A 27267-nucleotide genomic window follows, 5' to 3' on the forward strand; every position below is an offset into this window, starting at 1 on the left:
TTGAGCATGGATTGTAGCAAACACACAGCTCTGGTGGGGGATGTGGGTGGTGGCGGGACTGTTGGACGGGGTGTGTGGGAACTCTGTACTTTCTGTTCAGTTTTGGTGTGCACATAAAATTGCCCTAAAAAAGAAAATCTATAATTAAAGAAAAAGAAAACAACAACAAAAGCCGCCTGCCAAACGGTTTTTTAAGTGGCTGGGCCATTTTGTATTTCCAGCACCAAAGACTCCCCAGCACTTAGTACTGTCGCTTTTCCTTTTTTAAGCCATTCTAATCCATGTGTTTTAATTTGCATTTCCCTTATGAATAATGCTGTCCACCATCCTTTCCTGCACATCAGGCCATCTGTACACCCTCCTTAGGAGGTGTCTGGGCACTTCTTCGCCAGCTTCCTTGTCGACCCTCCCTGCGCCCACAGTCACTGCAGCCCTTGCCTTTCGCCTGGGGGAGGTGCCGAGGCTCAGAGCAAGGGACTGGGTTTGCTTTTTCTGCTGTGGGGCCCAGTTCACAGAGTCCATATTGGGGTGGAGGGTCGGGGCTAGGGGGCACATGGACTGGCCTCCACGATGGCCATCTACCGGTAGCTTGTCTCCTTACTGGTTTTTCACAGAAACCAGTGAAAATGTATAAAGCTTTCTCTTTTGAGCCTCCCAGGACACAAGCTCCCTTGGTTTGGTATAAGGAAGTGCTCATTTGAGGCCCCACCGCAGTCACTGCCCAGAAGGGTCTTCAGGTTCTAGAAAGTTGCTTTCCCTATGGCCCCTGCTGGCTGCTTTTGAGCTTCCCAAGACTTTGGACAGTGACCCCTGCCTGCCAGTCCCTCCTCAGGGAAGCCAGGTGGTTTTCTTACTGTCCTCTTCCTGGTTTCACAGAGTGCGCGGGATGGTACTGTTGCGGGTGTCGTGACCCCAGTCACAGGCCACTGAATTTCTTCACGGGTCTCTGTTCCCGTCACTTTGGTCTCTGGAACTCTTTAGACTCTCAAAAACTATCAAGGATCCCCATAGAGCTTTTGCATACATGGGTTTTATCTATGGATATTTACCATATTAGAAATTTTAAATATTAATTAAAAAACACATTTCTTATCAACATAAATATTTTAAAATGAAAACCAGCTCTATTTTTCCAAACCAAAAAAAAAAAAAAAAATAGAGACTCTTTAGATCACAAAGCAATCGGTACAGAACTTGTGGTGTTTTATCCATCAGAATGTTACACAGGAGGTCAACATGGATACATCTCAAAACAATGTTGAATAAAAGAAGTTTTCACTTTTATACCTTTTAAAAAAAAAAGCTTAAAAATGGATTTTACGTATTCATGATGGTTGTGGTTTAGTCGCTAAGTGGTGGCGAGCTCTTGTGAGACCGCATGGACGACTGTAGCCCGCCAGGTTCCTCTGTGGTGGTGGTGGTAGGGGCTAGCTAAGTCGTGTCCTGCTCTTGCAACCCCATTGACTGTAACCTGCCAGGCTGCTCTATCCATGGGATTCTTTAGGAAAGAATACTGGACTGGGTTGCCGTTTCCTTCTCCAGCGGATCTTCCGGAGCCAGGAGTCAAACCCAGGTTTCCTGCATTGCAGGCAGATTCTTTACCAACGGAGCTACAAGGGAAGCAGATTTCTCTGGGTTGATGGTAAATCAAGCGGGCATGGAGGTGGCCACACAGTTGAGGATGGCCCTGCCTCTGGAGCGGGGAGTCACACATCATGTGTAGCATGGGCTCCAGGTGTGTGTGCTGCTCTGCAGAAACTACAAAGTGTAAGTGAAGGGGAGTAAAGGAATGGGAAGGCCGCGCTTCCGCTCCCCTCCTCCAGTGTGTGCAGGACAGCTGATTTCATTCGGTTCAGACTGCACACACCACACACCAGACAAGGAATGAAGGCGCAGCCTTGTCGGCAGATTATAGGGGGTCTGGGGAGGATGGGGAAACAGTCACGCCGTCACTGTTTTGGGGGTTGGGGGACCCCCAGGGCACAGGGAGGATGGAGGGTAGTTCTCAAGAGGGTCTGGGGGCGCAGGGCAGCGGCGTTGTGCGTCGCACGGGCTCCCAGGAGACCACCGCTCGTCGGGAGGACGCTGGGCCCACGCACCTGAGTCCAGGGCTGCAGTCACCTTCCCCCAGGGACTCGAAGACACCGCACGGCCCCGCCGTCCTATGACATCCCTCCCCCAAGCCGGCGACTACTTCCCCAGGTCTAGGAACCTGGCGTCCCGCACGGTCAGCACACCTGAGACACCTTGCCCCGCGCCCCGCAGGGGCCCCCGCCCGGTTCGCGGTCCCAGATCCAACGCCAGCTGCTCGGCCTGCGACCGCTTCGCCGTTCCCGACGTCGCCGCCAGGGGCCGCCGCCGCGCCCCTATGACACAGCAACAATAGGGGCCGCTCTGGCCCGCGGGCCCCCGGCCCGCGCTTCCTCCGGAAGAGAGCCGCCGGCGCGGGGGCGGGCCGGTGACGAGACGGGCGGCGGCCCTCGCCAATCGCCCGCAGACTAGCGCCCGCCCCGCTCCTGACGGAGCCCAATCAGCGGCGAGAGCGGCGGGCGGGGCGGGGCGAGCGGGGTGTTCCGGCGGGGCCCGGCAGGCGCTGAGGAGGAAGAGCGAACCCGGACGGCGCCTCTCGGCGGAGTCTCGGCGCGGGCCAGGTGCGGGGTCGTCGGGGGCGGAGACGGTTATGGGGGTGGTCGGGGGCGGGGCCTGCGACGTCGGCGGTCCCCGGGCGGGCGCCGGGTCGTCTGGGGCCGCAGAGGCTGGGGGCAAGCGCGGACGGGGGCTCCCGGGCACCCCGGCCGCCGCCCCGGGCCCGCGGCGCCCGCAGCCGAGAGTGCCGGGCGGTGGGGCCTGCGGGTGGGAGCGGATCTTCACCCGCGCAAAGTCCTCGCCGGCCGCCGGGCTCGCGTTTCCCCAGGTGCTCGCTCGGGTTTTCTCTCCGAGGGGAGCTAGCCAGCCGCGCTGCAGTTTACCGGCCGTGTGTCCGGTAGCAGCGAGGTTTAGGCCGGAATCTGGCCTGCCATCCAGCGTGTTAGCGGCCTGTCTGCCCAGCTCGAGGTTTTAAATCTTTCGGAGCCGCAGGCTAATAGATTATTTAAAATGTACAGAACATGGTGTTGACGAGGGTCCCCAGCTGCCATGCGCTTTAGATGCACAGGTAAATTTCGGGGTTTGAGAAACGGGAGCAGAAGCTGAGAACCTGGCCCCGTGGGCCGGCCCACCCCGGAATGAGCTGGCCGCAGGTGTCGGGCGTCTGAGGCCTGGCCCGGCTGCGAGAGGCGCTTTCCTTCTGCTCTTCGAGCGCAGCATTGGAGGAGGACGTTAGGGTGTCCGCGGTCGTGACCGGGCCTGCGCGGTGGTGCTTCTTTTAGGATGACGACTTCAGGAGCTCTGTTTCCAAGCCTGGTGCCAGGCTCCCGTGGGTCCTCCAACAAGTATTTGGTGGAGTTTCGGGCCGGAAAAATGTCATTAAAAGGAACTACCGTCACCCCAGATAAACGGAAAGGGCTTGTGTACATTCAGCAGACGGATGACTCCCTCATTCACTTTTGCTGGAAAGATAGGACATCGGGGAACGTGGAAGATGTAAGTGTCTGGGAGTGAACCTTGTCTTGAGGACACCTACCCGCCCCCCACCCCAAAATGGTCAGGGCAGCGTGGTCTTTACAGTAGGACACCGTGCTCTGGGCTTGAAACAACTGGTTGACAGCTTGGAGTGTGTTGGTGGGGTATGTGGATCTGCTTGTGGGCTTTCTAGTCTCAACGATCATGTCCATCTCCTCTGTCACCTGTGTACGTGTAAAGCTCTGAAGATGAGGTGCCTAAGACTGGAGAAAAAGTGTAAAAATCCTGACCTTGATCACAGCCCTCTAGAAAGCTTTCTTTAGCAGTCATTTTATTCAGACAGTATTGTTTTTTTGTTAAGTTCAGGAGCAGGTCAGGGCTGACTTTTTAACTCATCTTGGAATGTTGCTCCCAAAACGTCTCTATCAAAAATCCTCCAGGAGCCGGAAACCCCCCTTCCCTGTTCAGTACCGGGCCCCTCTCCTGGCCCTCACGACCTTCCTGGGGTGCCTGTGACCCTCGTTTGTCTGCCCTGCACAGACCCTGCTGGTGAGGGGCTTGGTCTCTGTGTCCCGGGGCCTCTGCCCAGCCCGCCACACAACCCCAGGCCCGGGCCCGGCCTGTGTTCCTGGAGGTCCTGGGGCCCAGCAGTGCCTCTCTTTAGGATCTGATCATCTTCCCCGATGACTGTGAATTCAAGCGCGTGCCACAGTGCCCCAGCGGGAGGGTCTACGTGCTCAAGTTTAAGGCAGGGTCCAAACGACTCTTCTTCTGGATGCAGGTATGCAGGTTTTGTTTACTTTTTCTCTTAAAATATTGTCATAAAATTAGGTTAGAAATTTGCTCATGGGGCCTTTGGGTTTCTGTGGGTTTTTTGTTTTTTGTTTTTTGTTTTCCCCCAAAACCCCTTCATATACAAGTCATATTCCACGAAGGCAGTAATTAGGTCTGTTTTCTAATTCTATTCAGTGTATAAAATAATGGATTTGCCTGGTAGCACAGGTGCTAAAGAATCTGTCTGCAGTGCAGGAGACCCAGGCTCAATGCTTAGCGTATAGTAGGTAACCAGAAAATATTGTTGTTTGAATGACCTATGTTACTTTATTTTCAAACACAATTTTTGAAAAGTGCCAGCTTATCAGAATTAGCTGTTCTGATGGTAGAATTTGCTTTCCCTTACCAGCTGGTGCTGACCCTGCTTGCCATGGAACCAAAAGATTCAAGAGTGTCACCGTGTGTGGGGAGTAGGGGTGCGGTGTGAGGGGGGGTTGTTGTAGTGGGCTCTGCCAGAGTCCAGAGTGTGTAGCTTGGCTTTGGGGCCCTTTCGAGGCTGGAAATCCCTGGGTCACTTACAGGAATGATTTCTGGGCCGGGTCCCATCTCTGCCTGTGATTTGCTGGTCTCCCAGTGCCCCCTCCAGGGTCATAAGCACAGACCGGAAGCCAGGGCGAACCCTGTGTGGTGGCTCTGTCTTGTGTCTTCCCTTTTGGTGTGTTCTGGGGGTCTCGGGTGGCAGTGCACCGGTCATGGGTGCTCTGTCTCGAAGTTCTGGGGGTGCCCTCAGGGTGATGCTGCCTGATGACCCCCTGCATGCCTAAGTGCTCATCATCAGCACCCAGCTAATTCTGGAGGGCTGCAGGCCAGGGCTGGTTGGTGACAGTGGTGTGATAACAGGGTTATTTTACAGCATTACATGTGTTGAAGGATTTGAGTGTTTTGTTTTTTTTTAAACTTTGACTTGGGGTTTGATAGAAAACAGCAAAATTCGGTAAAGCAGTTATCCTTCAGTAAAAAGTAAGTTAATTAAAAAAAAGGTTTGATGACCATTTTTAAAGTCTTTATTGAATCTGTTACAATATTGCTTCCTGTTTTATATTTTGTTTTTTTTTGGCCCTGAGGCATGTGGGATCTTAGGTCCCTGACTAGGGCTTGAACCCTCACCCCCTGCAGTGGAAGGTGAAGTCCTAACCACTGGACCACCAGGGACATCCGGGATTTGTGGTTTAAGACGGTCACACAGCCTCATCCTGGAGGATAGGGTTGCTTGTGTGCCAAGTGCTCCTAGCGCGTCAGTCTCCCCGCCTGTAAGATGGCTGGGCTGCTCAGTTGCGCCTGTTGCTGTGTCCTCCCCACAGGAGCCCAAGACGGACCAGGATGAGGAACACTGCCGGAAAGTCAACGAGTATCTGAACAACCCGCCGATGCCCGGAGCCCTGGGGGCGAGTGGGAGCGGAGGCCACGAGCTGTCTGCGCTGGGCGGTAATGGTCACCTTCCCGGATGTGCTGTGAGGTTGGAGTCGGTTTCCGCTGACGTGGACCCTGGGTGGTGCGGGCCGGTGGCTAAGCGGAGGTGGAGGATCCAGGTTAGGAGCCCCTTGGGGCGGTTCCGGAGTTGGTCCCTGCTCCTGTCTTCAGTTGGTGACCCGTCTGTGAGCCCTATTGCGCTGGCTCCTGGCAGGAGACACTCAGCGCACAGCTCAGGGTCAGCTGAGATGGGAGCCGCCCCCAGGACCTTGGTGGCGGCGGAGGGGTGGGGGCAGACCCAGCTGGAGGCCCCTGGCCACCGCAGCCCCAATCTGAGCACCTTCTGTCCTGCAGGGGAGGGTGGCCTGCAGAGCCTGCTGGGGAACATGAGCCACAGCCAACTCATGCAGCTCATCGGGCCCGCCGGCCTCGGAGGACTGGGTAACACGCCGAGGGCTTGGGCGCCTCTTAGTAACAGAGTCGGCAGCTTGCAGCTTCTCATCAGCTCTGTCAGCCATGTCTGTGTGCTGGCTTCCCTGGGCAGGGGCCTGGTTTGCCTTAGGGATTGACCTGGCACCAGGTGGGCAAGGCCTTCCAGGGCCCCCAGGGAGGACACAATTCCATATTTCAGGGGAGCACAGCTGGCTGAGGAGCAGGGCCTAAGAACATGCGACAGGGATCCTGCCTGGGCCCCCTGGTCTCCCAGGTTGGCTTGTCTGTTGGGGAAACGCTTGTTACTTTGTACTGAATTTGGACTCTGTCCTTGAACCGGGGTGCGTTGGTATTGTCATGGGATGGAGAAATGATAGATTTAGTGGGTTAAGCTGCCAGAACATGCCTGAGGAGTCCCAGCCCTGGGCCCCCGCAGACAGGCCTGCTCTGCTCCTTCCCCTGCTTGTCCCTGGGCTGTAGTGCTGGGTGGGTCTGCTCTGTGGTGGGGAAGGGGGCCTCTGGCCAGGCCTGAGTGTTGAACTGCGTGTCCTTGCTCCTTGCAGGTGGCCTGGGGGCCCTGACCGGGCCGGGCCTGGCCAGCTTACTGGGGAGCGGAGGGCCTCCAGCAAGCAGCTCTTCATCCAGGTGAGCCTCACTCCTGGCTCTCTGGTTTCACCAGGTGTTCCTCCTTCACAGAGGCTGGACATAGGAGACGCTGAAGGACGGAGTAGGCACCTGGGGAGGCCTGTCCTTTTCAAGGTTCAGACTTCTCCCAGAGACCTGGCAGCACAAGGAGGTCTGGGGCAGGACGGATGTGTTGTGGTGCCTTTGTGGGCATGTCACCCTCCAGTGTTCCCTCGCTCTCCCCAGCTCCCGGAGCCAGTCAGCAGCGGTCACCCCGTCCTCCACCACCTCCTCCACTCGCACCACCCCAGCCCCTTCCGCTCCAGCAGCTGCCTCAGCGACCAGCCCGAGCCCCGCGCCCAGCTCAGGTGACGGAGCCAGCACAGCAGCCAGCCCCACCCAGCCCATCCAGCTCAGCGACCTGCAGAGCATCCTGGCTACCATGAGTGTGCCGGCTGGGCCGGGAGGCGGCCAACAAGGTAACACTGAGCCTCTGCCCCTGCCTCTCTCGCCTCACCTCACCTCACCACACCACGCCCGGAAGTTCCACAGCTGAGTGTCACTGTCCTCCCGCATGGGCATCCTGGCTGGCGTCCAGCCGCTGACGGCCACTGCTTGTGCCCTAGTTGACCTGGCCAGCGTGCTGACACCTGAGATCATGGCCCCCATCCTTGCCAACGCGGATGTCCAGGAGCGCCTGCTGCCCTACCTGCCATCAGGGGAGTCCCTGCCACAGACCGCAGAGGAGATCCAGAACACGCTGACCTCACCCCAGTTCCAGCAGGTAGACATATGGCCTAGGTGTCCTGCGGGAAGCTTGGTGTAGGGGACACTTGCCCGTCTGCAGCACAGCCCCTGGCATCAAGCGTCTTGGTTCCTGCGGTCCCCTTCAGCTCTCTTATGGACTCAGGTGCCTGGCTCTTCCCACAGGCCCTCGGCATGTTCAGTGCGGCCTTGGCCTCAGGGCAGCTGGGCCCCCTCATGTGCCAGTTTGGGCTGCCCGCGGAGGCTGTGGAGGCCGCCAACAAGGGTGGTAAGTACCTGCGCCCCCACCCCTCGGCCACAGGTGAGGCAGAGATTGTCTCCTTGTAGTTGAAAAGAAAGGCTTTCCCCACGTGCAGAGGATGCCTAGTCTGATGACCTGGCCTCCGGCTGGCTCTCACCTCCTGTCCCCTAGTTAGCAGTGCTGGGCCTGGGGCTGGAAAGGTCACGTCAGGCTTTTTAATGCGTTTTAGACGTGGAAGCATTTGCCAAAGCCATGCAGAATAGCGCCAGCCCCGAGCAGCAGGAGGGCGATGGGAAGGACAAGAAGGATGAAGAAGAGGACATGAGCCTGGATTAGGTTGCTGCAGCCACGAGGGCTCAACCCCCAGGTCATTTGGCCTCAGTAGTGGCGTTTGTGATCGCACCCTCTCACCTTTGCCCCAACGTGCTAATCAGTAAAAGTCTTTTCTTTTATCTGCCAACTCTGGATTGTCTGCGTGCCAGGGTGGGCTGACGGGAGTTGGGTGCAAGAAGCTCCTCTGGGCCTGGGTTCTGACTCAGAGGGACAGTCGTGCTGGGCTCAGGCCTCCAGGCCCACTGGGCTGCTTTTCTTTTTCTACATTTAAAGTCGACACTCAGTTACACAAGTTACTTTTTAATTTTTGTTTCAAGAAGCAGGGGGACCTGTGATTTACAGCTTTCCTATTATTGAATATTGGCGGAAGGGAAATTTCATAATTAAATTGAAAGATAAAAAATACAAACCCCCATTTTACAGTGTTATTTACCCTTTCCTTTAGGAAGTTTAGATATAACTTAAAACCATTCCCAGAAATAAGACTTTATTACCCATAGAATCTGGAATCTAGATAAATACACACAGACTTCATCTAAGAAGCCAGATGAGGGTGGTGGTGTCTGCACATTGGGTGGAGGGGCTGGGGGTTCTGGGGGGCAAGACCCTGCCTGATGGGGCAGACCACCTATGGACTCCAGAAGACCCCCTCGTGCGGCTGCTGGAGCTGTCGGCTGGGGTCCCGGGGGTAGCTGTGCTACGTGGCTGGGCAGCCGCTGGCCCCCACTGCCCCTTGCACACCCGCAGTGCGAGGCCAGGTGACAGACACCTGGTTCAGCACCAGATTCCGCATGCAGCCGTTGTAGTGAGGCCGTTTCCAGGGTTCTGAGGGAGAGGAGGAAAGGGCCCAGTTGGAGCAGAGGCTGGTGTCTCATCAGGCCTGGGCTCCCCACTCTCAACCTCAGCGCCTGGTGCCCAGGGCAGCCTTCCCCCTCCCCCTGCCCCCAGGCTGAGGCCGCACTCACCCGGCAGGCCCCCGAGATGCAGCGGCACCAGGGTGTTGGCCCAGGTGGCCGGTGCCGGGCCCAGGGTGTGGTTGCTCTGCTGGTCCACCTCCAGCCGGAGCATGTTCCCGCCTTTGGTCACTGCAAGCACAGCTTCCTTGTGGCCGGGCTGGGAGGTCTCCCACAAGCCACGGGGCCAGGGGCTGTTCACCCTGTTTCTTTGGCTTTAAGTCCCTGCCACCCTCCCCGCTGGGGGCCTGCGGCTGACCCCTGCTGAGTCAGTCCCTCCAGGCTTGACTCTGCAGCAGGTGAGGGTCAGGAGTGTCTCCGACCTCCCGCTGGGAGAGGCCCCGGCTCACCTGCCAGTCGGTGCCAGCGTCCATCACACAGTGCTGCGGGGTGTGTCACCAGCGTGGAGAACTCACCAGTGCCGTCGTTTGCCCACAGCAGGACCTGGGGGTGTGAGAGGTCAGGAGGCCCCTGCCAGCCCTGATCCCACCCCGAGGCTGCGGCTCACACCTGTCTTACCTGTTTCCCCAGCACCTGCAGCTCTAGGTACGGGGGCGTCTGGCCCCGGCCCAAGTGGAAGACCAGGCCGGTGGCTGTCTGGGGCCGCACCTCCAGCTCCAGGGCTACGTCGGGCAGTGTGGCCCCCAGGGTGTCTGCAAGGAGGGGCCGTGAGAGGAGGAGGGCTTTGGCCCCAGGCCCCACCCTTTCTGGGTATCACTATTCTGCCCCCCCGGCCACCCCAAGAGGACTGGGAGGGCACCAGTCAGAGACAGACCTAGAGTGACGGTTCCCCCGCTGCCTGTGAAGAACAGGCCCTTCTCCAAGGGCCCTGAGAAGCAGGGTGTGACCCCCACCGTCCGCGTGGGGGCCCCCAGGAGCCGCCCATCCAGCCTCAGCCTCTTCACACAACCCCTGAACCCAGGGCTGCTGATGGCCACCTGTAGGAACAGAGTGGGCTGGGGTCAGGCCCTTGGGGTGCTAGGAAGGTGGACAGTGTCTGGCTGGGGAGGGGTGGGAGGCTGGGCGAGGTGGTGCTCACTGGGAGCCTGGGGCTGTGGCCGCCGGCAGGAAGGCCCCCCACAAAGAGTGTGTGTGGCCGGGGGCCCTGCTGCCTCTGGTGCTGCCGGCCTGGCTCCTCCTGGCTATGGGCCCAGACCCCATCTGTCATCAGCTGGATCCGACTTTTCTCCCAGCGCACGGACACCTGGGGGTGGGGAGAGGCACATCAGAATGGGAGTTCCCAGATGCCCCCCCTACCTCCCGCCCCGTGTCCCCTCTCCCAGTCCCTCACCGTATGCCACTGGCCAGTGCGTGAACGCTGGCGGCTCTGGACTTGGAGCTGGGGCCCAGGGCCTTCGGTCTGAGCTACAAAACGTCTGTGGTTCAGGAAGAGAACCAGGGAGGGGCTGCTGGCTGTCTGAGGGACAGCAAGGAGCAGGAGCCCTCGGGGGGCATGTGGGCGGACGAGCATGGAGAGCTGTGACCTGGAAGCCAAGCACGGGCATCAGCCTTGTGCCCTACCTCCACCCCACTGTGGCACCCCCCGACCCTGGTCCCCACCAAGGCTTACCAGTCACTGGGGGAGGCCGGAACATGTGCAAACTCCAGGTAACTGGTCAGGGGACCCCCAAACTGGTAGGTGTCTCGCATGGTCCTGAGGGACCCAGGTGGCAAGCAGGCAGAGTCCTGGGCAGGCTGCCGGCTTCGGCGGGCAGCCTGGGGGGGATCGGATGGGGGTGCAGGGACATGAGGAGGTGGCTTTCTGCCTACCCCAGCCCCGCCGCCCACACCCCTCCTGTACCCTACCTTCCGAGAGACAGTGGCCCGCAGCCCTTGCGGGACCTGCTCCAGGAGCTGGGTGCGAGGGGCTGGAGCGCAGCCTGAGCTCACATTGAAGCTGCCCAGGTTCTCCTGCAGGTCAAACACGCGCTGAGGCCCCAGGAGCCTGTGGAGGGTGAGGGGTGCAGGTCAGTGGCTGGGGCCAAGTCAGCAGGTTCTTGCCAGCAAACACTGTCCCCCCCATGCCCACTCCACTCACCGCAGCACAAAAACATTGCTGATGCAGCCACTGAAGTTACGAATGTCACTGGACTTGGGCGAGCCCCCCAGGAGGAGCTGAGGGGGCCCCTCGGGCTGAGGCTGGGGCCGTGGCCCCCGGTAGGGCTTCATCTCCTGAAGCTGGTCATCCACGTAGAGCCAGACCCTGGTGGGGAGAGTGGTGTTTCCCCATCCTGCCACCCAACCCGCAGTGCATTGTCCCTAAACCCTCAGCTTTGTCTCCCTTCCCTGGAGAGGCCAGGTGAGCCAGGCTTACCCCGTGCTGTTGCTGTAGAAAGTGACGTAGTGGGGGGCCCCATCATCAAAACGCTCTTGTGTCTTCAGCTCAGTCCTGGCCAGCCGGAGGGTCACGTGACCCTGCTGCAGGGTCACCTCGCATGGCCCACCCTGTGGAGTATGGTTGGGTCAGTGAGCCAGGCTGGGGGCCCAGACTCCCTCTGGCCACACGCCCCCACCCTGCTGCCCTGGTGGTGGGGCAGACGCACCGGGGACTCTCGTTGGAAGAGCAGAGCGCTGTCCTGGCTGCTGCGGAAGCCAAAGCCAGAGTAGACGTCACCCGTGAGGGGCACGGCATCGCTGGGGAGTGCCAGGCGCAGGAAGCCGTGACCGTGGAAAGTCATGGCCCGTCCCACCTGCAGGGGGCGACTGTGAGGGCCTGCGGTGGCAGCCAGAAAGGGCGTGCACGCGGCTGGGGGCGGGAGGGGCTCACCAGCAGGTCAGCGGTGCAGCCGGCGCTGACGCCCGTGGTGTTCAGCCTCTTGAGATCCACGTACTTGCCCAGGGCCTTGATGCCCTTGATGCAGCCTCGCACGGAGCCTCCAGAGGGGAAGAGCTGCCGCAGGCTGCAGGCACCAGTGTCCACGGGATGAGCCGCAGTGGTGGCCTCCCCAGGCCCTGCCCCCCCACCCCCACCCCTCGCCCCAGGCCAGTGCTCACCTGGCAGGCAGTTGGCTGGGCGGCACGCCCCCCAGGTAGTAGGCGTCGGCCAACTCCAGCACGTTCTCCTGCTCCACGCTGAACACCGTGGTCCTCTCCACGCGCACCAGCACGCGCTTCCGGTTGCCCCCCAGCAGGAACACCTGGATCTGGGAGGCGCCGGCACAGGTGGGCACCTTCAGGGGAGCTGCGACCCCCACTGCCCCTCCCCACCCAGGGCCTTCTCTGAAGCTGGCCTTACCGCCTTGCTGGTTGCAGTCAGCTGTGGCGGAGGCTGCTGCAGCGGGCCGGCCTCCTTCAGGCCTGCGCCAAAATCATAGAGGAGCACTAGTTTGCCTTCTTGCACAGCCAGGCACAGGAACTGGTCCTGGGGAAAGGGGAGGGTCAGCACAGCCAGCGGGGCAGGGGAGAGGGTGTGGACAGCTGGCGGGGGGGGCGTGGATGGTGGGGGTAGGGTAGGGGCATGGACAGCGGACATGCCTGATGCTGCAGGAAGAAGATGATGCCGCTGTAGGACACGAGCCGCAGCTCCTGGTCGAAGCGTTTGGTGTTGCTGAGCTGGCTCTCCATGCTGATGCGGGCAAAACCGGAGCCGTCCAGGTAGGAGCCATCTGTGAGCCACGGGTCCCCAGTCGACTTGGAGCTGCCGGTCAGAGGTGGGAGGGTCAGCCGAGGGTGGGCAGAGTCGGAGCGAGGGTCGGCTCAGACCACACGTACCGGGCACAAGGCTTGTCCACAGCTGTATCCAGCTGGAAGGTTTTCTCAAAGTTGTAGAGACTGACCACCTCCTCATTGAGTGTGTCCAGTTCGATGCAGCCCCGGTAGCCGGGGAAGCGTAGGGGTTCGGGGGGCTGTGGGCACAGTGCGCAGTCAGGGCAGACCCCAGTGGGGAGCTTGGGCCAGACACTGAGCAGGACTTCATGGGACAGGCGGGCAGGGCAGCTTGTGCACCCAGGCTGGCCAGGCTCACCGTGAAGTTGCTGGGGTAGCCCCCCACGTAGAAGACGAAATCGTCCGGCTGGACATTGAGCAGCCCCTCAGCCCCAGGGGCCACCGTGTCTCCCTTGGTCTCTTGGACCATCCGATTCTCCACCGTGACAGACATCCGGCCAAACTGGAGGATCCTGAGGGCAGAGGTGGGAGGTGAGGTGTGGACACGTGGCCACACTCGGAGGTGGGGGAGTGCTGTGGGGACCGGGTGTCCCACCTGTCAATGCTGACGGCCGCAAACTGCTCCCCAATGTCCTCGTCGATGCTGAGGGTTGCAGGCCCTGCCCCACCGAGGCGGTACACCCAGTGCACCCTCTGGCCCCGCAGAGCCACACCCATGTAGTCGCCGGTGGCCTGGGTGACAGGAGACTCAGTGGGGCAGGGCCTCGGGCGCCCCACCCGCTCCAGCCTGGCGCCCAGCTCCACCCAGCCCGCAGAGCCCGCCTGCTACCTGGCGGCCGCCCATGTACAGCACAAACTGGTCCCCTGTGACCTGGCCAGCTGTGGGCTCTGGGCTCTGCAGGTAGAACTTCAGGGCAGTGGAGGAGGCGAGGTTGGTGAGGTCCCGAGGGGTGCGCAGCTGCACCCCTGACCTCCCGTTGAACTTCATGGGCACCTTGACCTGTGGGGACACACGGCCCATCAGTGTCCACCTCCTGGTCTCCCAGATGCCCACCTGGCCCTGGCACTTGCACCCACCTTGCTGGCGGCACCACGGGCCTGGGCGATGAGCTCCCGCACGCGGCCGATACTGGCTGACAGAGCCAGGCTGGCATTGTGTGCCCCGCGGTCCTGCAGGAGGTTCAGCTTGGCCAGCAGCTGTGGCAGCGTCTTCTCCAGGGTGGACACTGCAGGCAGGGAACGGAGGGGAAGGAGGCCCTGCGTGCCTGGCCTGCCCACCCTGGCTCACCCACCGTCGGGGCACCATGCCCCAGGACCCACCTGAGCGGCCAGCATCAAGCACCACACGGCCCAGGTCCTGGCTCTGCAGGCCCTTGTACTGGCCCTGCCACTGCTCGACGTTCCGGTGCATGTCCTGAAGCTGGGACTGCACGCGGGCAGCTGTGTCCTGGGCCTCAGCGGCCACGGCCTTGGCATGGGCTATCTTCTTGCTTGTCTCATCTGCAGTGGGCCGTGTGGAGGCTCAGTGGGGAGGGGCCTCATCCCTATCTGGGGAGACCACTAAGACCCCCTGCCAGAACCAGCAACAGGGAATTAACCCCGCCCCCCTGACTCGTGAGAACCTCGGGGCGGTAGAGACTCACCCGCCACCCCCTCCCAGATAGACAGCCCTCCTGTGCCAGCCACACACCTGAGTGGAGTCCCCTGAGGCCTGCTTGAGTCAGCTCAGCCTCATCTCCCCCTGGTCAGTCCCCCCACCCCCACCCCCGCCACTCCATCTCTCCTGAGGTCCTTCCAGAGTCCCCGTGGCCCCCAGGCTGGTAGGCAGGGTCCACTCTCAAGTCAGCAGGGATCCCTCCTGTGCCCTGAGCCCTCCCGGCCCCTAGACCCTTGAGGTGTCTCCTGGGCGTCCAGCTCCAGCCACACTGACCCCTGCTGCTGCTGCCATCTCTGAGCCCACTGAACACCTGTACCTTCCCCGTCCGCCCGGCGTCCTCTCTCTCCAAATGCTCCCCATTCCTCCTGGGTTCACTTGCTACCCAGGCTGACGTTGGGGGTGACGTTTGTTTGGTGTCTGATTCCCGACCAGAAGCAAGTCCTTAGGGCTGGGGAGAGTCCCCAGGGTTGGAACTACCCTGGGCCCCTTCCTGGATGTTGACTCCACTGGACAGGCAGGGCTGGTGGGGTGATGCCCGTGTGGGTAGGTGCCCCTTCAGCTCTGGGGACAAGAGGTGGGGGAACTGCAGGGAGGAGACCCACCCTACCTGTGTCCATAGCCAGCATGGCTCGCACCTCCCGGACACGGGCCGCCAGCTGCTCCTTCCTGGCCCGGGCATCGCGGAGCTGGGTCCCAGTGTTCTGGAGGGTGGCCCGCGCTGTGGGAAAGATGGCTTCAATCCTGAGGAGCCCCCGCCCACACAGTACAGGCACAGCCACTTGAGTCCTCCTGACCAGGGAGTGCTAAGGCTCACACACACACAGTCAGAGGGAGACACCTGGACACAAGGGCCATCGGCTTGGGGGAAAGCACTGCACCCCAAATCTCAGAGCAGCCTCCTAGGCCCACAGCAAATGCAACCGTCCCATTTTATAGGTGAAACAATGGAGACTCAGAAAAGCTAAGCCGCTGCGCATGGCCACCAGCACCCTGAGGTGTTCACAGCAGAGGGTGCACACACACACCCCCACCTAGCCCATGGCCTGGCACACACACGCCCTCAGCCAGGACAGCAGAACCATCATCTGGTTCTCGTGTCCTCTCCCCATGGCCTGGCACACACACGACCCTCAGCCAGGACAGCAGAACCATCAGCTGGTTCTCGTGTCCTCTCCCGAGGCCCTCCCATGTCCTGGGGTCCTGTCACAAAGTCAGGGTGGGCAGGCCTCTGCAGGGCTCCAGGAGTGGACTTGCCAGGGCGGTGGGGAAAATTCACACCCATGGCAGCTGCCATCCTGACTCTCACAGTGACAATCCACGAACCCCCACACAACAGAGCTGGAGGGCAAGAGTCCCACAGAGCCGGGATGCCCCTTGGGACATGACACTCACCAAGGTCCAGTCTCCGCTGCTCCCCCAGGACGGCCTCCTCCAGGGCACTGCTGTTAGCCAGCAGCTCCCGGGCCCGGGGTGCCAGGCCCCGCTGCACCACCATCTGCAGACGCGGGGATAGGATGTGGTTTAGCCCTGCCCAGAGGGGCTGCCAGGAACAGGGGCTGCAGCCAGGGCTGCAGGGGGGGGTGGGGGTGTGGGAGGGTCAGGGCCTCACCGCCCACGTGTGGTTCGCCTGCTGCCAGGCCTGGTCAGCAGCGCCCTCGGCAGCCTGCACGGCTTGCAGAATGCTGCTATAGGCGTTGGCAGCCTCAATGGCCCTCTGGATAAAGCGGTCCTGGTTGACTCCTTGGATGATGCTGTAAGGGGAGGCCGGGGAAGGTCTGAGGCTGGAGTGGGGGCTCAGCCCAGCTCACTGGCCTCCCCATCACAGCTGCTGGGCCTGCCTGCCTGCTGGGCCCAGACTCCCGGCCTGACTCCCGGCCTAGGTCATGACCCTCCACCACCCAGTGTACCTTTCCTGCTCCTGTCTGCAAACCTGGGCCCCAACTTCTGCCCAGCCCTGCAGGAACAATGCCTACTCCATCTAAGAGCTCTCGCAAACCAGCTCTGCCCCACCCATCCTGTTTGGGTCCCATACCTGGAAAGGTTGAGCGCCAGCTGGTCCAGCTGCCACGCGTGGGCCTCGGCGGCCTCTACCAGTTCTAGTTTGCTGCTCGCTGGGGAGAAGGCATGCATCTTCTCAAGCAGTGGTGTCCGGGCGCCGTCCAGGCTGGCAGCAAGGTGCTCATACTCCTGGGGTGAGGGGTATGTAAGGGGGAACCCTCGTCCCCATCCCTGCTCACTCAAACCTCATCTGGGTGTGCCCGCCCCCACTGAGTATGCAGCCCTTGGGGAGGGGGGTGCTCACCTCCCTGGCCTGGTCCATGCCACGCAGAAGCTCAGAGACCCGGGCCAGGGTGTCTCTGGCAGCCTGCAGAGTAGCCCCCAGAGTGGCATTGTCCCCGGACAGCTCCTGCTTCCGTTGCTGGAGATGATAGGGAGACCGTGGGAGGTAACAGAATAGAGGTGAGGTGGGAAAGTAAAGGGGTGGGGGTGATGGGGTGAAGAGTCCAAGGGGGCAGGGAGGAGGAGGGGCGGGGCCAGCTCTCTACCAGGGCTTCCTCTAGGCGCTCCTGGTTGCGGCTGTTGAGCTCCTCTGCCTCCCGTGTGGTGCCCACTGCCCGGTTCAGGGCCTCCCGCAGGTCCATGAGTCCAGCCTCATACTGGGCCAGCCGGTCTCGGGTGTGTGTGACCAGCGCCTGGTTTCTCTCCCAGCGTCTGGTCAGCTGCTCCTGCACACGGTCCAGCACTGGCAAGGCCCAGTGTAGGAACGGTCACTCGGGCAGTGCCCCCTAGTGCCTGCCAGCCCCCATCCGCCCTGCCAAGCTGATGGGACGCCAGTCTGGGCTGGCCTCAGCCCCAGGGCCCTCCCTACTCTGCCCTGTTGGGCGGACCCCACTCACATCGCTGGGCCTCCCTCAGCTCGGCCTCAGCAGCTGCTCGTGGAACCCCCAGGTCACGTGCTCGTATCTCCTGGAGCAGCCGTTCCACTTCGGCCAGCACCCGGCGCAGTTGCTCACCCGATGGGACTGAGGCATTGGCCGGTGCCAGGCGGTCCGTCTGGGACTCTAGCTCTGTGGGGGTTTGGGGAATGAACGGGCTGTCAGGGCCCAGGGCTAGCCCGCTGCCAAGCAGACCTCTGCCCACTAGCTTCCATCCAGAAGCCCCTGGCCAAGCCTCTTCAGACACCCCACACATGAGCTGGCAGGCCCTGGACAGAGATCCTGCTCTAGGCCATGACTCTGAGGCCCGCCTGGCTTCTGGCCCATGTCCCCTTGCCTCCTGCAACCCCCACAGCAATACCCCCACCATTCCCTTTGCTCAGCCCACTCCTTGGGCCCCTGGTTTAACCATCTCTCCTCCCAGCCCAGCGCTCAGTTGCAATTTTATCTCCTTCTAGACCTTGGCATGGGCCTGGTCCCTTCTGATCTCTTCTTGTAACACGTGTCAGGTTGTAACTAAGGCTCACCCACTTTTCCCACTTCGCAGGTGGTCCCTGCCCAGCCCTCTTGTTCTGGCCACGTGGGCTGCCCCTCTCCCCTCCCTACTTGGACCTGCTGTTTCTGTGACCAGGGCACCATCTCCCTGTCTAAATATCCCAAAGTGTGTTTAAGGCCAAGCCCGCAGAGGCACACCCGCTGCCCTCAGCTAGGAATATCACTCTGCTCAACTCTCCCCACCCGCCCAGCTGGGCCAGCGCCTACCACTCAGGGCAAGGTCCACAGCCCGGATGGCTGCCAGCAGCGTCTGTGCCCGGCCCAGCGTGGCCTCGGTGCTGTCCAGTAGTTGGCCAGCCTGGGCTCGGGCTCTGGTGGCCTGTGGACAAAGTGCCCCATCAGGCCTCAGCCCCTGCTGGCTGGGGAAAGCCTAGGAGCCTGGGGAAGGACCTTGAGCCTGAGCCGAAGGTCAGGAGTGATTCTGGATGGTTTGGGGCCTGAGGAGAGAGACTTCTCAGGGAGGGTTCTGCTGAGAGGGAGTGGGGGCTTCTCTGGAGGAGGAGTGTTCCAAGGAGTTCTAGGGCGGGAGTCCCCAGGGGCCTGCCTGGCCATCCAGATGCTGAGTGTCCTGCCCGAGGCTTGAGGTCTGTCGTTCCAGTGCCTCCAGCTGCTGTGTGGTCTCATAATGGGGGCCTGGGGGGCTCCGGAGCTGGTTCTGGGGGAGAAGAAGGTGAGCCTGTGACCCAGGACGGATAGGCTGGGGGCCAGGAGAGGGTGCCTGGGGGTCGGGCAGGGCAGTACCTGCAGGTCGGTGATGGAGGCGTTCAGCCTGTGCAGCCTGGCCCAGGCCACAGAGCTGGCGTTGATGCCACTCAGCTGCTCCCGGATGGCAGGGAGGAGGGCGCCAGCCCGCTCCAGGTCGTCCAGGAGAAGGACCACACAGTGGTCACACACTGCAGGCAGGGGGCAGGTGGGTGCGGGGTGAAGCGGGCAGGGAGGGCAGGGGCATCAGCATGGTAGAGATGGTCACTGGAGCTCACAGAGATATAACAGGGGTACTGAGCTGGGCTGAGGGTGATGAGGTGAGTTGGGGGTCAGAGGTTAGCATGAGGGTCTCAGGATCAACAGGAGGACAGTTATGGGGTCTCAGAAAACAAAAGCAGAGCTAGGGCCAGGGGGCTGCTCTGGAAGTCGAGATGAATGTCAGGGTCACCAGGTCAGGAGGGGGCTGGGACCTGCACTGCCCCAGGGCAGGGTGAGCCAGGTGTGTTTCAGTGGCCAAGGCAGTGGGCAGGGCAGGGACGCACCTTCACAGTGCACGCCGTGGCCCCCAGGTCCTCCTGGCACGGGCACCTGGTGCTGGTGGCTGCAGGTCTCACAGCGTTCCCCACCGAGCCCAGGAGGGCACGTGCAGCGGCCCGTGTGCAGGTCACAGTGGCCCCCCTGGCACTGGCAGCCTTGGGTGGGAGGGGCAGGAGAGGCGGGGTGAGTAGCTGGCTGAGGACCCTGGGGGTACTCGCCACCCCAAGGTACCCCGCCTGCTCGCACTCACGCCTGCAGCCCTGCTCGGGGAGCCCCCAGTGGCCGGGGGCACACTCGCGACACTGGGGTCCCCCAGTCCCTGGCCGGCAGTGGCACTGCCCACTTTGGGGGTGGCACTCGGAACTCTCGGCGGCTGGTCCACAGGCGCATGGGCGGCAGCCCTCGCAGCCCTCGAAGCCAAAGTGTCCTTCCTGGGGGCACAGACTGCAGTCACGGCTCTGCCCAGCCCTCAAAATTCACCTTCCTTCAGCCCTGGAGCCATGAGGCCCCGCCCACACAAAGCCCCGCCCCTATCACCCTGAGCCCCACCCACAAACTCCCCCCCTCCTACCGAGCCCCGCCCCTACATCAAGGTCCTGCCCCTCCCAGGCAGTGCTACCTGACAGCGGTCACAGCGCAGCCCAGTCACACCGGCCTTGCACAGGCACTGTCCACTGTGGGGGTCACAGGCCTCTGTCCCGCATGGGGAGCAGTCACACCCTGCAGAAAGTAACCCTGGGAAATCACCCCAGCTTCTTCCTAGCCCTCGGAAGCCCTTACTAGGCTCCTACTCCACATGCACCTTTTTCCTGCCCCAAAGGAAGCCCCCAGACGCTTACTTTTCACCACCTCCCTGCTCCATCCAGGTCCAGACCACACAGCTGCCTACTCACTGTCCCACTGTGCCCAACTTTGCTGCAGCCCAGGCTCAGCCCCCAGAGGAGCTCTTTGGGGAGCCCTGCCAGAGCCCTCCTGGGAACCCCCACCCTCAGGAGAGGCCAGAGTCTCCAAACAACCCCTGGCCCGGCCATGGGGGTGCCTGATCATGAGCTCGGGGGGCCTGGTCAGGTCCGCACCATCCATGCTGGGCTCAGCCCAGGACACAGCCTGCTCGGGGGGACACCCCTTGTCCCTGCCCTCCCCGCTTACGGGTGCAGTTGCCGGGCAGTAGGGCATTGCCATAGAAGCCAGGGGCACAGCTTTCACAGCGGGGCCCGGTGGTGTGGCGCAGGCAGCCGCGGCAGGTGCCTGTTAGGGGGTCGCAGTCGCTGAAGAGCATGTTGGGGTCACCGTTCCCACTACAGTCACAGGGCTGGCACGAGCTGCCCAGCACCAGGGGGTTCCCGAAGAAGCCGGGTGCGCACCTGGGGGGGTGGCGTGGTCAGTGGGTGGCAGTGGCTCAGGCACTCAGTGCCCTGGGCCCCTCAAACAGACCCTGCCCCCACTCAAGCACTGCCACCCAGCTCACCGCTCGCAAGAGGCTCCAGCGTAGCCGGGTTTGCAGAGACACTGGGTGCGGCCCCCTCTCAGGATGCAGCCTGTCGCGAAACTGCAAAGACGGAAGTGGTCATCACACACTGGCGTTCTCCAGGCAAGCACCTGGGTACTCAGGCCGGGCCAGGCACCAGGTGCTGGGGTCCCCACCTCATGGGCCCATCTGGCTGCACTGGCCTCCACAGAGGGCAGTGTTGATTCAACCAGGCATGGGGGTAGTATTCCGTTCTGGGTCTATAAAGACTTTGGGCCACCAACCAACAGTCGGGACCCGGGATGGCTGGCCCAGCTTACTTGTTGGAGGGCACGGCCAGGGGGCAGGGGCAGCTGATGCAGGGGGCTGCAGGGTCCTCGGACCCAGTGCGCACAAAGCCGGCCTGGCAGCGCTCGCAGTGGTCACCCTCAGTGTTGTGCTGGCAGCCCTGGGCAGAGGGAACAGTTCAGCCCCCACAGTGGAGGCCTCGCTCCCACCAGCTCCATCCCCAGCCATGCAGGGCCCGTGCCCAGGGCACCCACCCCTACCTAGACCTCAGCATACCCACAACCCTACTCTGTGCCTTTGGTGCCTGCTGCCCACCCCCCACAGGTCCCCACTCACTACACAGACGCCTGAGCCAGGGAGGCAGCGGTCTGAGTGGCCGTGGCACTGACAGGGGATGCAGCGACCCAGGAAGAGACCTTTGACGTCCCGGTAATAGCCAGGGGCACACTCCTGGAGTGGGTGGGCATTGGTGGTCAGGGAAGGAGGCAGGGCCAGCCTGATGTGGGGGCAGACCAGGGACCATACTCACAGGTCAGCCCTAGGGGTCCTGACCCTGACGGGCTGAAGGCGTGAAGTCAGAGCCCACAAAGCCACACAGAGGCCCTGGCTCAGGGCACCCCCACCCCCCATTCTCCTCTAGACACTTCCAAGTGGGTGGAGGGATGGCCCACAGGTGAGATGGGGAGGAGGTGAAGTGGATGCTCTCTGGGTGAACTGTGGATGTAAGGGGAACTGGGCACTAAATGCGTGAAGACCAGCTAGGGCACACGGGGGCCGGCAGGGAGCAGCTGATGGTGGACGAGCAGATGGTCGAACAAGCAGCCGGCTCGGCCTGAGGCGGGAAGGCCGGCTGCTAGCAGGGTGATGCCCAGCAGGTATAAGAGGAGAAGTGGGGTGAGGTGGAGACAGAGGCCAAGTGTGGATGCCTGGGGACGTGCGGGCTGGGGTGGGGGACCACTTGGCCCTGGTGCCCACCTCCACTGCCTCACCTGGCACGAGTCCCCAAGGTAGTTGGCAGGGCACATGCATAGCTCCACATTGCTGGCTGGAGGCCCCCCACCCATCTCGCTGGCCACCTCCAGCGCCACCCTGCGCAGGGAGACGGCCGAGGAGGCCTGCGAGAAGAGGGCACGGATATGCAGCTGCTCCAGGCCAGCTAGCACCATCATGAGCTCCTCGCGGGACACAGTACTGTGGGTCTCCATGTGTCGGAAGTTCCCCTGCATAACCACGACAGGGCTCACTGTGGTGGCCACAAGAGGGCACAGCAGGAGCCCAAGACAGACCCTCCCGTGGGGGCGGGGGCACTCAGAGCACAGGAGGCCTGGGTGGGGGACATGTTCAGGTGAGCGACTCCTGACCTGAGAGACAAAGGCTTAACTTAAAAACACTAACTACAAACACAAAAGCGGTCGATTTGAGCATACTGAAGGTAAGACTGTCTGTGACCCCGAAGGGATCTTAGAAAAAGACGCATGGGCTACAGATGGAGAGCAGACAGCACAGCTCTGAAGTCAGGACACAGGCTGAACATCAGGAATGACACAACCCCGCCAGAAAAGAAACAGGCAAAAAAGACAGGAGTGGGCAGTGTGCAGAGAGAACCACAAGGGCAGCGCATTGGAGGAGCTGACCCATCCTGCTCCTCGACGCTGTTCTACATCACAGGGAGCAGGCCCCGCAGCCCCGGGGACCAGGGACGACCGCTCACCTCCACCAGCTGCAGCGCCCCATGGTGAACATCGCCAGGCGCTGGGTATACCGGCTCCAAGAATGTGATACTCATCTGGTTGCCCTGGGGAGGCACATGGGCGGATGAGGGCGAGGAAGCTGGCTGACCACAGTCTCGGCTTGGCTGCGCCCGCTGCCCACCCACCAAGATCCCCTGGTCGGCCACCTGTAGCACCACATCCGGCCTGCTCTCCATGGGGTTGAACACGTCCCCGCGCTGGGTCTCCGAGTGCAGTTCGTAGCGGAGGGTCCCGCCATAGGATGACACCTGGAGGCCAGATGGAGAGATGCGACTTGGCCAGACTCAGTCCAGGGGCCCGGAGTCAATGGCAGTGGTTCTGGGCACCCTGGGGCTGGGGGTACAGGCGGGGCCAGGCACCCTCACAGAGCCTCCTCCCTCCCTGCTTGCCCTCAGCCTCCAGAAGGCCCTGGATCCTCTCGAGGTGCCCTCCCAGGGGACACTCAGCTGCTCACCCGGTCCCCCAGGTAGGAGGGTGGGGCCTGCCAGTACAGCTCGGGGATGGCCTCGGGCACACGCTGCAGGTCTGCGCGAAGCATCAGCGCCTCCTGCCGCTCGTGGGGCACCACCTGCCGGTCACCACTCAGCAGCGTCCAGCCCTCCATGTCCACAAACTGTGGGGCACAGAGATGTGTCACACAGGCTCATGTCCAACATCCACGCGGGCTGATGTGTCCCTGCCTGCCTGCCCACACACCTCACGACGGGCATACGTCGAGCTCCGGCAGCGGTCAGTGGCCCCGAAGCAGAAGCAGCGGGTGCAGCCTTTGGGGTTGGCAGCATCCAGTGAGAATGTCCCCAGACGGCACTGGTCACACCTCGGGCCCTGCACGTTCTCCTGAGGGTGGGAGGGCACGGCAGGGCAGTCAGCCACGTGTAGGGGGTCCAGCCAGTGTTGCCTGTCACCCTGCAACTGAGCTGGCTGTCCCAAAGTGTTCCAGGAGGCCCCAGCCTCCCGGAGAGGATGAACTTCAGCTGACAAAGCAAGATGAGGGATGGGGTGGGGAGCGGGCCGGGCCGGTGGACCCCTCACCTTGCAATAGCACTGGCCTGTGAGGGGGTCACACGTGCCGGGCGCAGAGCCTGCCTCATGGCAGTCACAGGGGCGGCAGCTGGGGAAGCCGTGGAACCCCGGAGCACAGGTGTCACAGCGGCGTCCGGCCACGTTGGGTCTGCACCTGCCATGAGAGGTCAGGAGCTGGCTGGGCCTCCTTCCACCTGCCCTTTATGTTGAGACGGGACCAGAGGTGTCCCCCCACCATGGTGATGACCCCCCAAGAGCCAGAGGAGAGGGCGCTGCTGAGCCCCAGGAGACCCTGCCAGGCGGGGATGGGGTCAGGGCTTGCGGGCAGGGGACCCAGGACTGCTCCAAGGCCACAGAGACCCCCAGCACATGCACTCACTTGCACTGGCCACTGTCCGCATCGCAGGTGGGGTCCATGAGCTCCTGGACACCGGGCCCCGAGCAGTTACACTCCTCACAGCCCACCAGGGGGTGGCAGCCAAAGGTCTGGGGCTGGCAGACGAGGCAGTCGGGCGGGATGGTGCGCGGGGGGCAGATGCACTGGCCTGTGAGCTCATCACAGAGGCGGCCGCTGCAGTCACAGGCTGTGGGTGCAGGCACAGCCCCCGGTCAGAAGGCCCGATGGTGGCCCTGGGGGCATTGAACATGGGGCGGGGAGCGAGGCCACCCTACACCAGCCTGGATCCACCCACTCCGGGCCCCAACTCCCAGGCAGCTCCTTTGATGTGAGGTCAGGTGCTCAAAACTGCTATCCGGTCCCCAGGACCTTCTGGACAACAGGAGGGGCAGCACGAGTCCACCAGCTCCAGAACATTCTCCTGACCACTGTTGCCTGGCGGGCACCCCTGAGCACTCCCGGGACTGGGGTACTCACGCCTGCAACTGGGGAAGCCCCAGTAGCCGGTGGCACAGCGGGAGCAGTCGCGGCCGATGACATGGGCACGGCAGGGACACTGGCCCCCAAAAGGCTCGCATGTGGGGCCCATGGCGCCCACCTCGTGGCAGCCACACGGCCGAGCCCCGTTGTTGTAAAAGAGTGAGAGGGAGGTGGCAGCACTGCGGCAGAAGGCGGATGAGCTGGAGGGGCTGGGAGAGGGGTGGGGGTGAGGCCAGCTGTCAGCCAGCTACACCCCTGCACACCCCCACCCCCAGCCCCGAGCCCAGCCCACCTGATGTGGTAACCGTGGGTGGCGCATTGGCTGATGAAGTCGTAGGACTTGTCCAAGGGCTCCTCCCGCAGGTAGCTGGAGCTATAGGCTTCCTCGGGGACCACCAGCACGTACTCCTAGAGCATCAAGGCCTAGTCACCTCCTGTGGGCCCAGCGCTTCTCTCCCGCAGGCCAGCATCCGGCCGGATAGAATCATACCCTGTCCTGGGCCCTAGCGAGGCTGCCAGGTTATGGGTCCCTCCCTTGGCCACTCAGAGGGGAGGCCGGCCTTTGCTGCCAAACAGAAGCTCAGGAACAGGTCGTGAAGAGGCAATTGGGCTCCTGGTGCCCCCATCCCTTTCTGCCAGACACCCCCCGTCTCCTTCCAGGCCTCCTCCTCCAAGAAGGCCACTCTGACCAGCAGGGCCCCCAGGAGCTGGTGGGAGTTATGGACCCCAGGGCCTCTCAAGATGGGCCTGGAGGTCCCTAGACCCTGCTGCCCTGGCACTGGGCTCAGAGTCGCCTGTAAAGACTAGGGGACACGCCCTGGCAGGGTAACCTCTAATGGTATGATGGGTGGAGGACAGACACCAGCCTCCAACTCACCAGCCAGAGCCACCGGCCCTCAGGCACACGCACGGTCACAGTGAGTTCGCCGTCAGTCACGTCCAGGATGGCCCGGCCCTCGCACACCACCAGTGTGCGGCAGCCATAGCCATGCGGGCAGAAGCTGGCGTTGGCATGGCCTGGAGGCGAGAAACAGTAAGTCAACACCCACCACATGCAGACCGCCCCTGCCCCACAGCTCGTCCCAGGGACCCCTGCAGTCGCCCCGGAGGCGCGTGTCCCTGTGGACTGTGCATCTGTGAACATGACATGGATGTGTGACCCGTCCAGAGGCCCACAAGGCCTGGCACACTCATGCAACATGAATTGGCCATGGTCATGTACATGGGCTGGTGAGATACAGGTCTCTGGGCCCCAGAGAGCAGAAGGGAACAAATACATATGGACATGTGTCCCCAGGGAGCCCTCAGTCACCCTGGCATGTGGTGGGGGAGTTCTGAGTTACCACATAGACATGAGGGGCAGGGGCTGCCACCTGCCATGGGCTGGGGCACCCCGTTTGAGAGCCAAGGGCAGGACAAGGTGTGTGGCTCTGTCACTCACAGCCAGGGGATGGGCCCCACTTTGTGGCCACATGAGCTGTGGACCCAGCTGCACCCCATCCACGTCCTCCGTGGGCCGTGTGGACTAGACCCCTGACAGCTCTCTCACCCAGGGGTCCACCCTCTCTGCTCACCCTGCCAGACGCGGCCCCCATTGATGAGGACCTCCACAGCAAAGGTCGGGTGGGCGGGCTGGTAGCCGTGCAGCAGGAAGGCGTAGCGGCCCAGGGCGGGCACATGGGTGGTGAAGACCACAGTGCCCTGCAGGGAGAGGCTCCGGTGAGCCCACGCCAGGAGGGGCAGGGTGCCCATGAGGCTGTGAGTCCTGGCCGGGCCCTCACCTGGGGGTGGCGCAGCAGCGTGGGCTCCGCGTCGGGGTCCGCGGCAGTGGGGGGCCGGGGCTGGGGCCCAGGTGGGGGTGCACCCGGCGTTAGCTCCTGCGAGCGGGTCAGCGGGAGGCCGGGTGGCAGCGGCAGCACCTGGCAGTCTCTGAGGAGCACGGGCTGAGGCGGCTTCGGGAAGCGGGAGGGCACGCAGGCAGAACTGGGGCAGGGGATACACTGGTGAGCTCCTGTGTCCCCGCCACCACCCTGCCGCCCCCGCCAGGCCCCCAGCCCCACTACCTGCTGGGGCTGAAGGCACCGTGACTGCTGATGCAGTGGACTCGGGGCTCCACGAACTCTGAGCTGAAGGTGTCCGTGGGTACCAGGGTGACGCTGTGCTGTGGGCAGCAGACGGTGTGGGTGTGAAGGCAGGTGAAGCCCAGCCACACCTGCCTAGGCTGGTCTGGCTCTTGGCACTGAGTCCCTGATCCCCATTCAGCCTGCTTCTCCTCCGGCCGCACAGACCCCAGCCCTCGACCAAGGTTTCTGGGCCCTGGAGTGCCTTCCAGCCCCACCCAACCCCAGGCCACACCTCCTCTTCCTGTGCCCTCCCCACCATCCGTGGTCACAAGGCAGGACCCAGCCCAGGCAGGTGCTCTGCAAGCCAGGGCTCGTGAGCAGCCGTCTCCACCCTGTGCTGTCCCCAAGGTGTAGAAACACGTGTGACAAGTATGGTAAAACATGGCATCACAGTGTGTCTAGAAAAACCTTAACAGCAGAGACAGAAGACTGCGAGACTACAGCGACAGCTCAGGCCACCCCAACACAGCGTCGGCAGAAAAGACAGCACACCCATGTGACTCCCGTTATGGCAGGTTCCAGAACAGGCACACTAGGCGGCACAGCCAGTGTCCAGGGTGACCACACGAGGGGCCAAGGGGCATCTAG

The 27267-nt window shown here is 62.2% G+C and overlaps 2 protein-coding genes and 1 long non-coding RNA gene across 5 annotated transcripts in view; 1 reads left to right on the forward strand and 2 right to left on the reverse strand.

Moving 5' to 3' along the window:
* Positions 1–1181: 1181 nt before the first annotated feature.
* LOC147360568 (uncharacterized) lies at positions 1182–2445 on the reverse strand. The gene is made up of 2 exons (XR_015139260.1): positions 2238–2445; positions 1182–1610 (listed from the first exon to the last, which is right to left on the reverse strand). It is a non-coding gene; the product is annotated as an uncharacterized LOC147360568 (long non-coding RNA).
* Positions 2446–2588: 143 nt separating this feature from the next.
* ADRM1 (ADRM1 26S proteasome ubiquitin receptor) lies at positions 2589–8327 on the forward strand. 2 transcript variants are annotated; one of them, XM_086332807.1, is made up of 10 exons: positions 2589–2651; positions 3369–3582; positions 4226–4342; positions 5697–5851; positions 6160–6246; positions 6801–6882; positions 7108–7340; positions 7488–7645; positions 7792–7894; positions 8097–8327. In XM_086332807.1, exons 5-10 carry the CDS (start codon positions 6192–6194, stop codon positions 8201–8203), a joined length of 738 nt encoding a protein of 245 aa, XP_086188933.1. In that variant the 5' UTR covers positions 2589–2651; positions 3369–3582; positions 4226–4342; positions 5697–5851; positions 6160–6191; the 3' UTR covers positions 8204–8327. The 2 variants fall into 2 exon arrangements, with proteins under 2 accessions (XP_086188933.1, XP_086188932.1); XM_086332806.1 differs by having other exon boundaries at positions 5697–5820.
* A 157-nt stretch (positions 8328–8484) lies between these two features.
* Positions 8485–27267, reverse strand: part of LAMA5 (laminin subunit alpha 5) — a 51779-nt gene continuing 32996 nt past the window's right edge. Inside the window, exons 29-80 of one of the 2 annotated variants that reach the window (XM_086332792.1) lie at positions 26620–26717; positions 26338–26539; positions 26131–26257; positions 25434–25573; positions 24849–24964; positions 24554–24765; positions 24059–24263; positions 23689–23833; positions 23353–23493; positions 23111–23269; positions 22803–22904; positions 22617–22700; positions 21895–22125; positions 21242–21355; positions 20938–21065; positions 20618–20698; positions 20299–20513; positions 19769–19869; positions 19400–19580; positions 19155–19304; positions 18649–18800; positions 18452–18562; positions 18115–18226; positions 17314–17484; positions 16963–17159; positions 16719–16835; positions 16449–16603; positions 16026–16167; positions 15809–15911; positions 15024–15134; positions 14080–14259; positions 13837–13985; positions 13589–13759; positions 13355–13491; positions 13118–13271; positions 12865–12998; positions 12628–12790; positions 12389–12514; positions 12148–12296; positions 11921–12053; positions 11697–11843; positions 11468–11598; positions 11192–11356; positions 10960–11098; positions 10724–10869; positions 10445–10637; positions 10193–10357; positions 9929–10091; positions 9673–9806; positions 9504–9597; positions 9166–9285; positions 8485–9025 (exon numbers count right to left, since the gene is read on the reverse strand). In XM_086332792.1, the coding sequence (XP_086188918.1) occupies positions 8898–9025; positions 9166–9285; positions 9504–9597; positions 9673–9806; positions 9929–10091; positions 10193–10357; positions 10445–10637; positions 10724–10869; positions 10960–11098; positions 11192–11356; positions 11468–11598; positions 11697–11843; positions 11921–12053; positions 12148–12296; positions 12389–12514; positions 12628–12790; positions 12865–12998; positions 13118–13271; positions 13355–13491; positions 13589–13759; positions 13837–13985; positions 14080–14259; positions 15024–15134; positions 15809–15911; positions 16026–16167; positions 16449–16603; positions 16719–16835; positions 16963–17159; positions 17314–17484; positions 18115–18226; positions 18452–18562; positions 18649–18800; positions 19155–19304; positions 19400–19580; positions 19769–19869; positions 20299–20513; positions 20618–20698; positions 20938–21065; positions 21242–21355; positions 21895–22125; positions 22617–22700; positions 22803–22904; positions 23111–23269; positions 23353–23493; positions 23689–23833; positions 24059–24263; positions 24554–24765; positions 24849–24964; positions 25434–25573; positions 26131–26257; positions 26338–26539; positions 26620–26717 (7524 nt within the window). In that variant the 3' untranslated portion in view covers positions 8485–8897. Of the gene's footprint in view, positions 9026–9165; positions 9286–9503; positions 9598–9672; positions 9807–9928; positions 10092–10192; positions 10358–10444; positions 10638–10723; positions 10870–10959; positions 11099–11191; positions 11357–11467; positions 11599–11696; positions 11844–11920; positions 12054–12147; positions 12297–12388; positions 12515–12627; positions 12791–12864; positions 12999–13117; positions 13272–13354; positions 13492–13588; positions 13760–13836; positions 13986–14079; positions 14260–14743; positions 14937–15023; positions 15135–15808; positions 15912–16025; positions 16168–16448; positions 16604–16718; positions 16836–16962; positions 17160–17313; positions 17485–18114; positions 18227–18451; positions 18563–18648; positions 18801–19154; positions 19305–19399; positions 19581–19768; positions 19870–20298; positions 20514–20617; positions 20699–20937; positions 21066–21241; positions 21356–21894; positions 22126–22616; positions 22701–22802; positions 22905–23110; positions 23270–23352; positions 23494–23688; positions 23834–24058; positions 24264–24553; positions 24766–24848; positions 24965–25433; positions 25574–26130; positions 26258–26337; positions 26540–26619; positions 26718–27267 lie in introns of those variants that run through there. The other variant, XM_086332793.1, reaches the window with a different exon arrangement.

Source organism: Bos grunniens, chromosome 13, assembly GCF_055505025.1.
Source record: "Bos grunniens cultivar Pamir isolate PY7600 chromosome 13, Bosgru_T2T1.0, whole genome shotgun sequence".
Taxonomy (NCBI): domain Eukaryota; kingdom Metazoa; phylum Chordata; class Mammalia; order Artiodactyla; family Bovidae; genus Bos; species Bos grunniens.

Coding starts and splice junctions, on each gene's coding strand:
- ADRM1 (XM_086332806.1), top strand. CDS start 3,370: ATGACGACTTCAGGAGCTCTGTTTCCAAGCCTGGTGCCAGGCTCCCGT. Junction 6,883..7,107: donor GCAAGCAGCTCTTCATCCAG/GTGAGCCTCACT, acceptor CGCTCTCCCCAG/CTCCCGGAGCCAGTCAGCAG. Junction 7,895..8,096: donor GGAGGCCGCCAACAAGGGTG/GTAAGTACCTGC, acceptor AATGCGTTTTAG/ACGTGGAAGCATTTGCCAAA.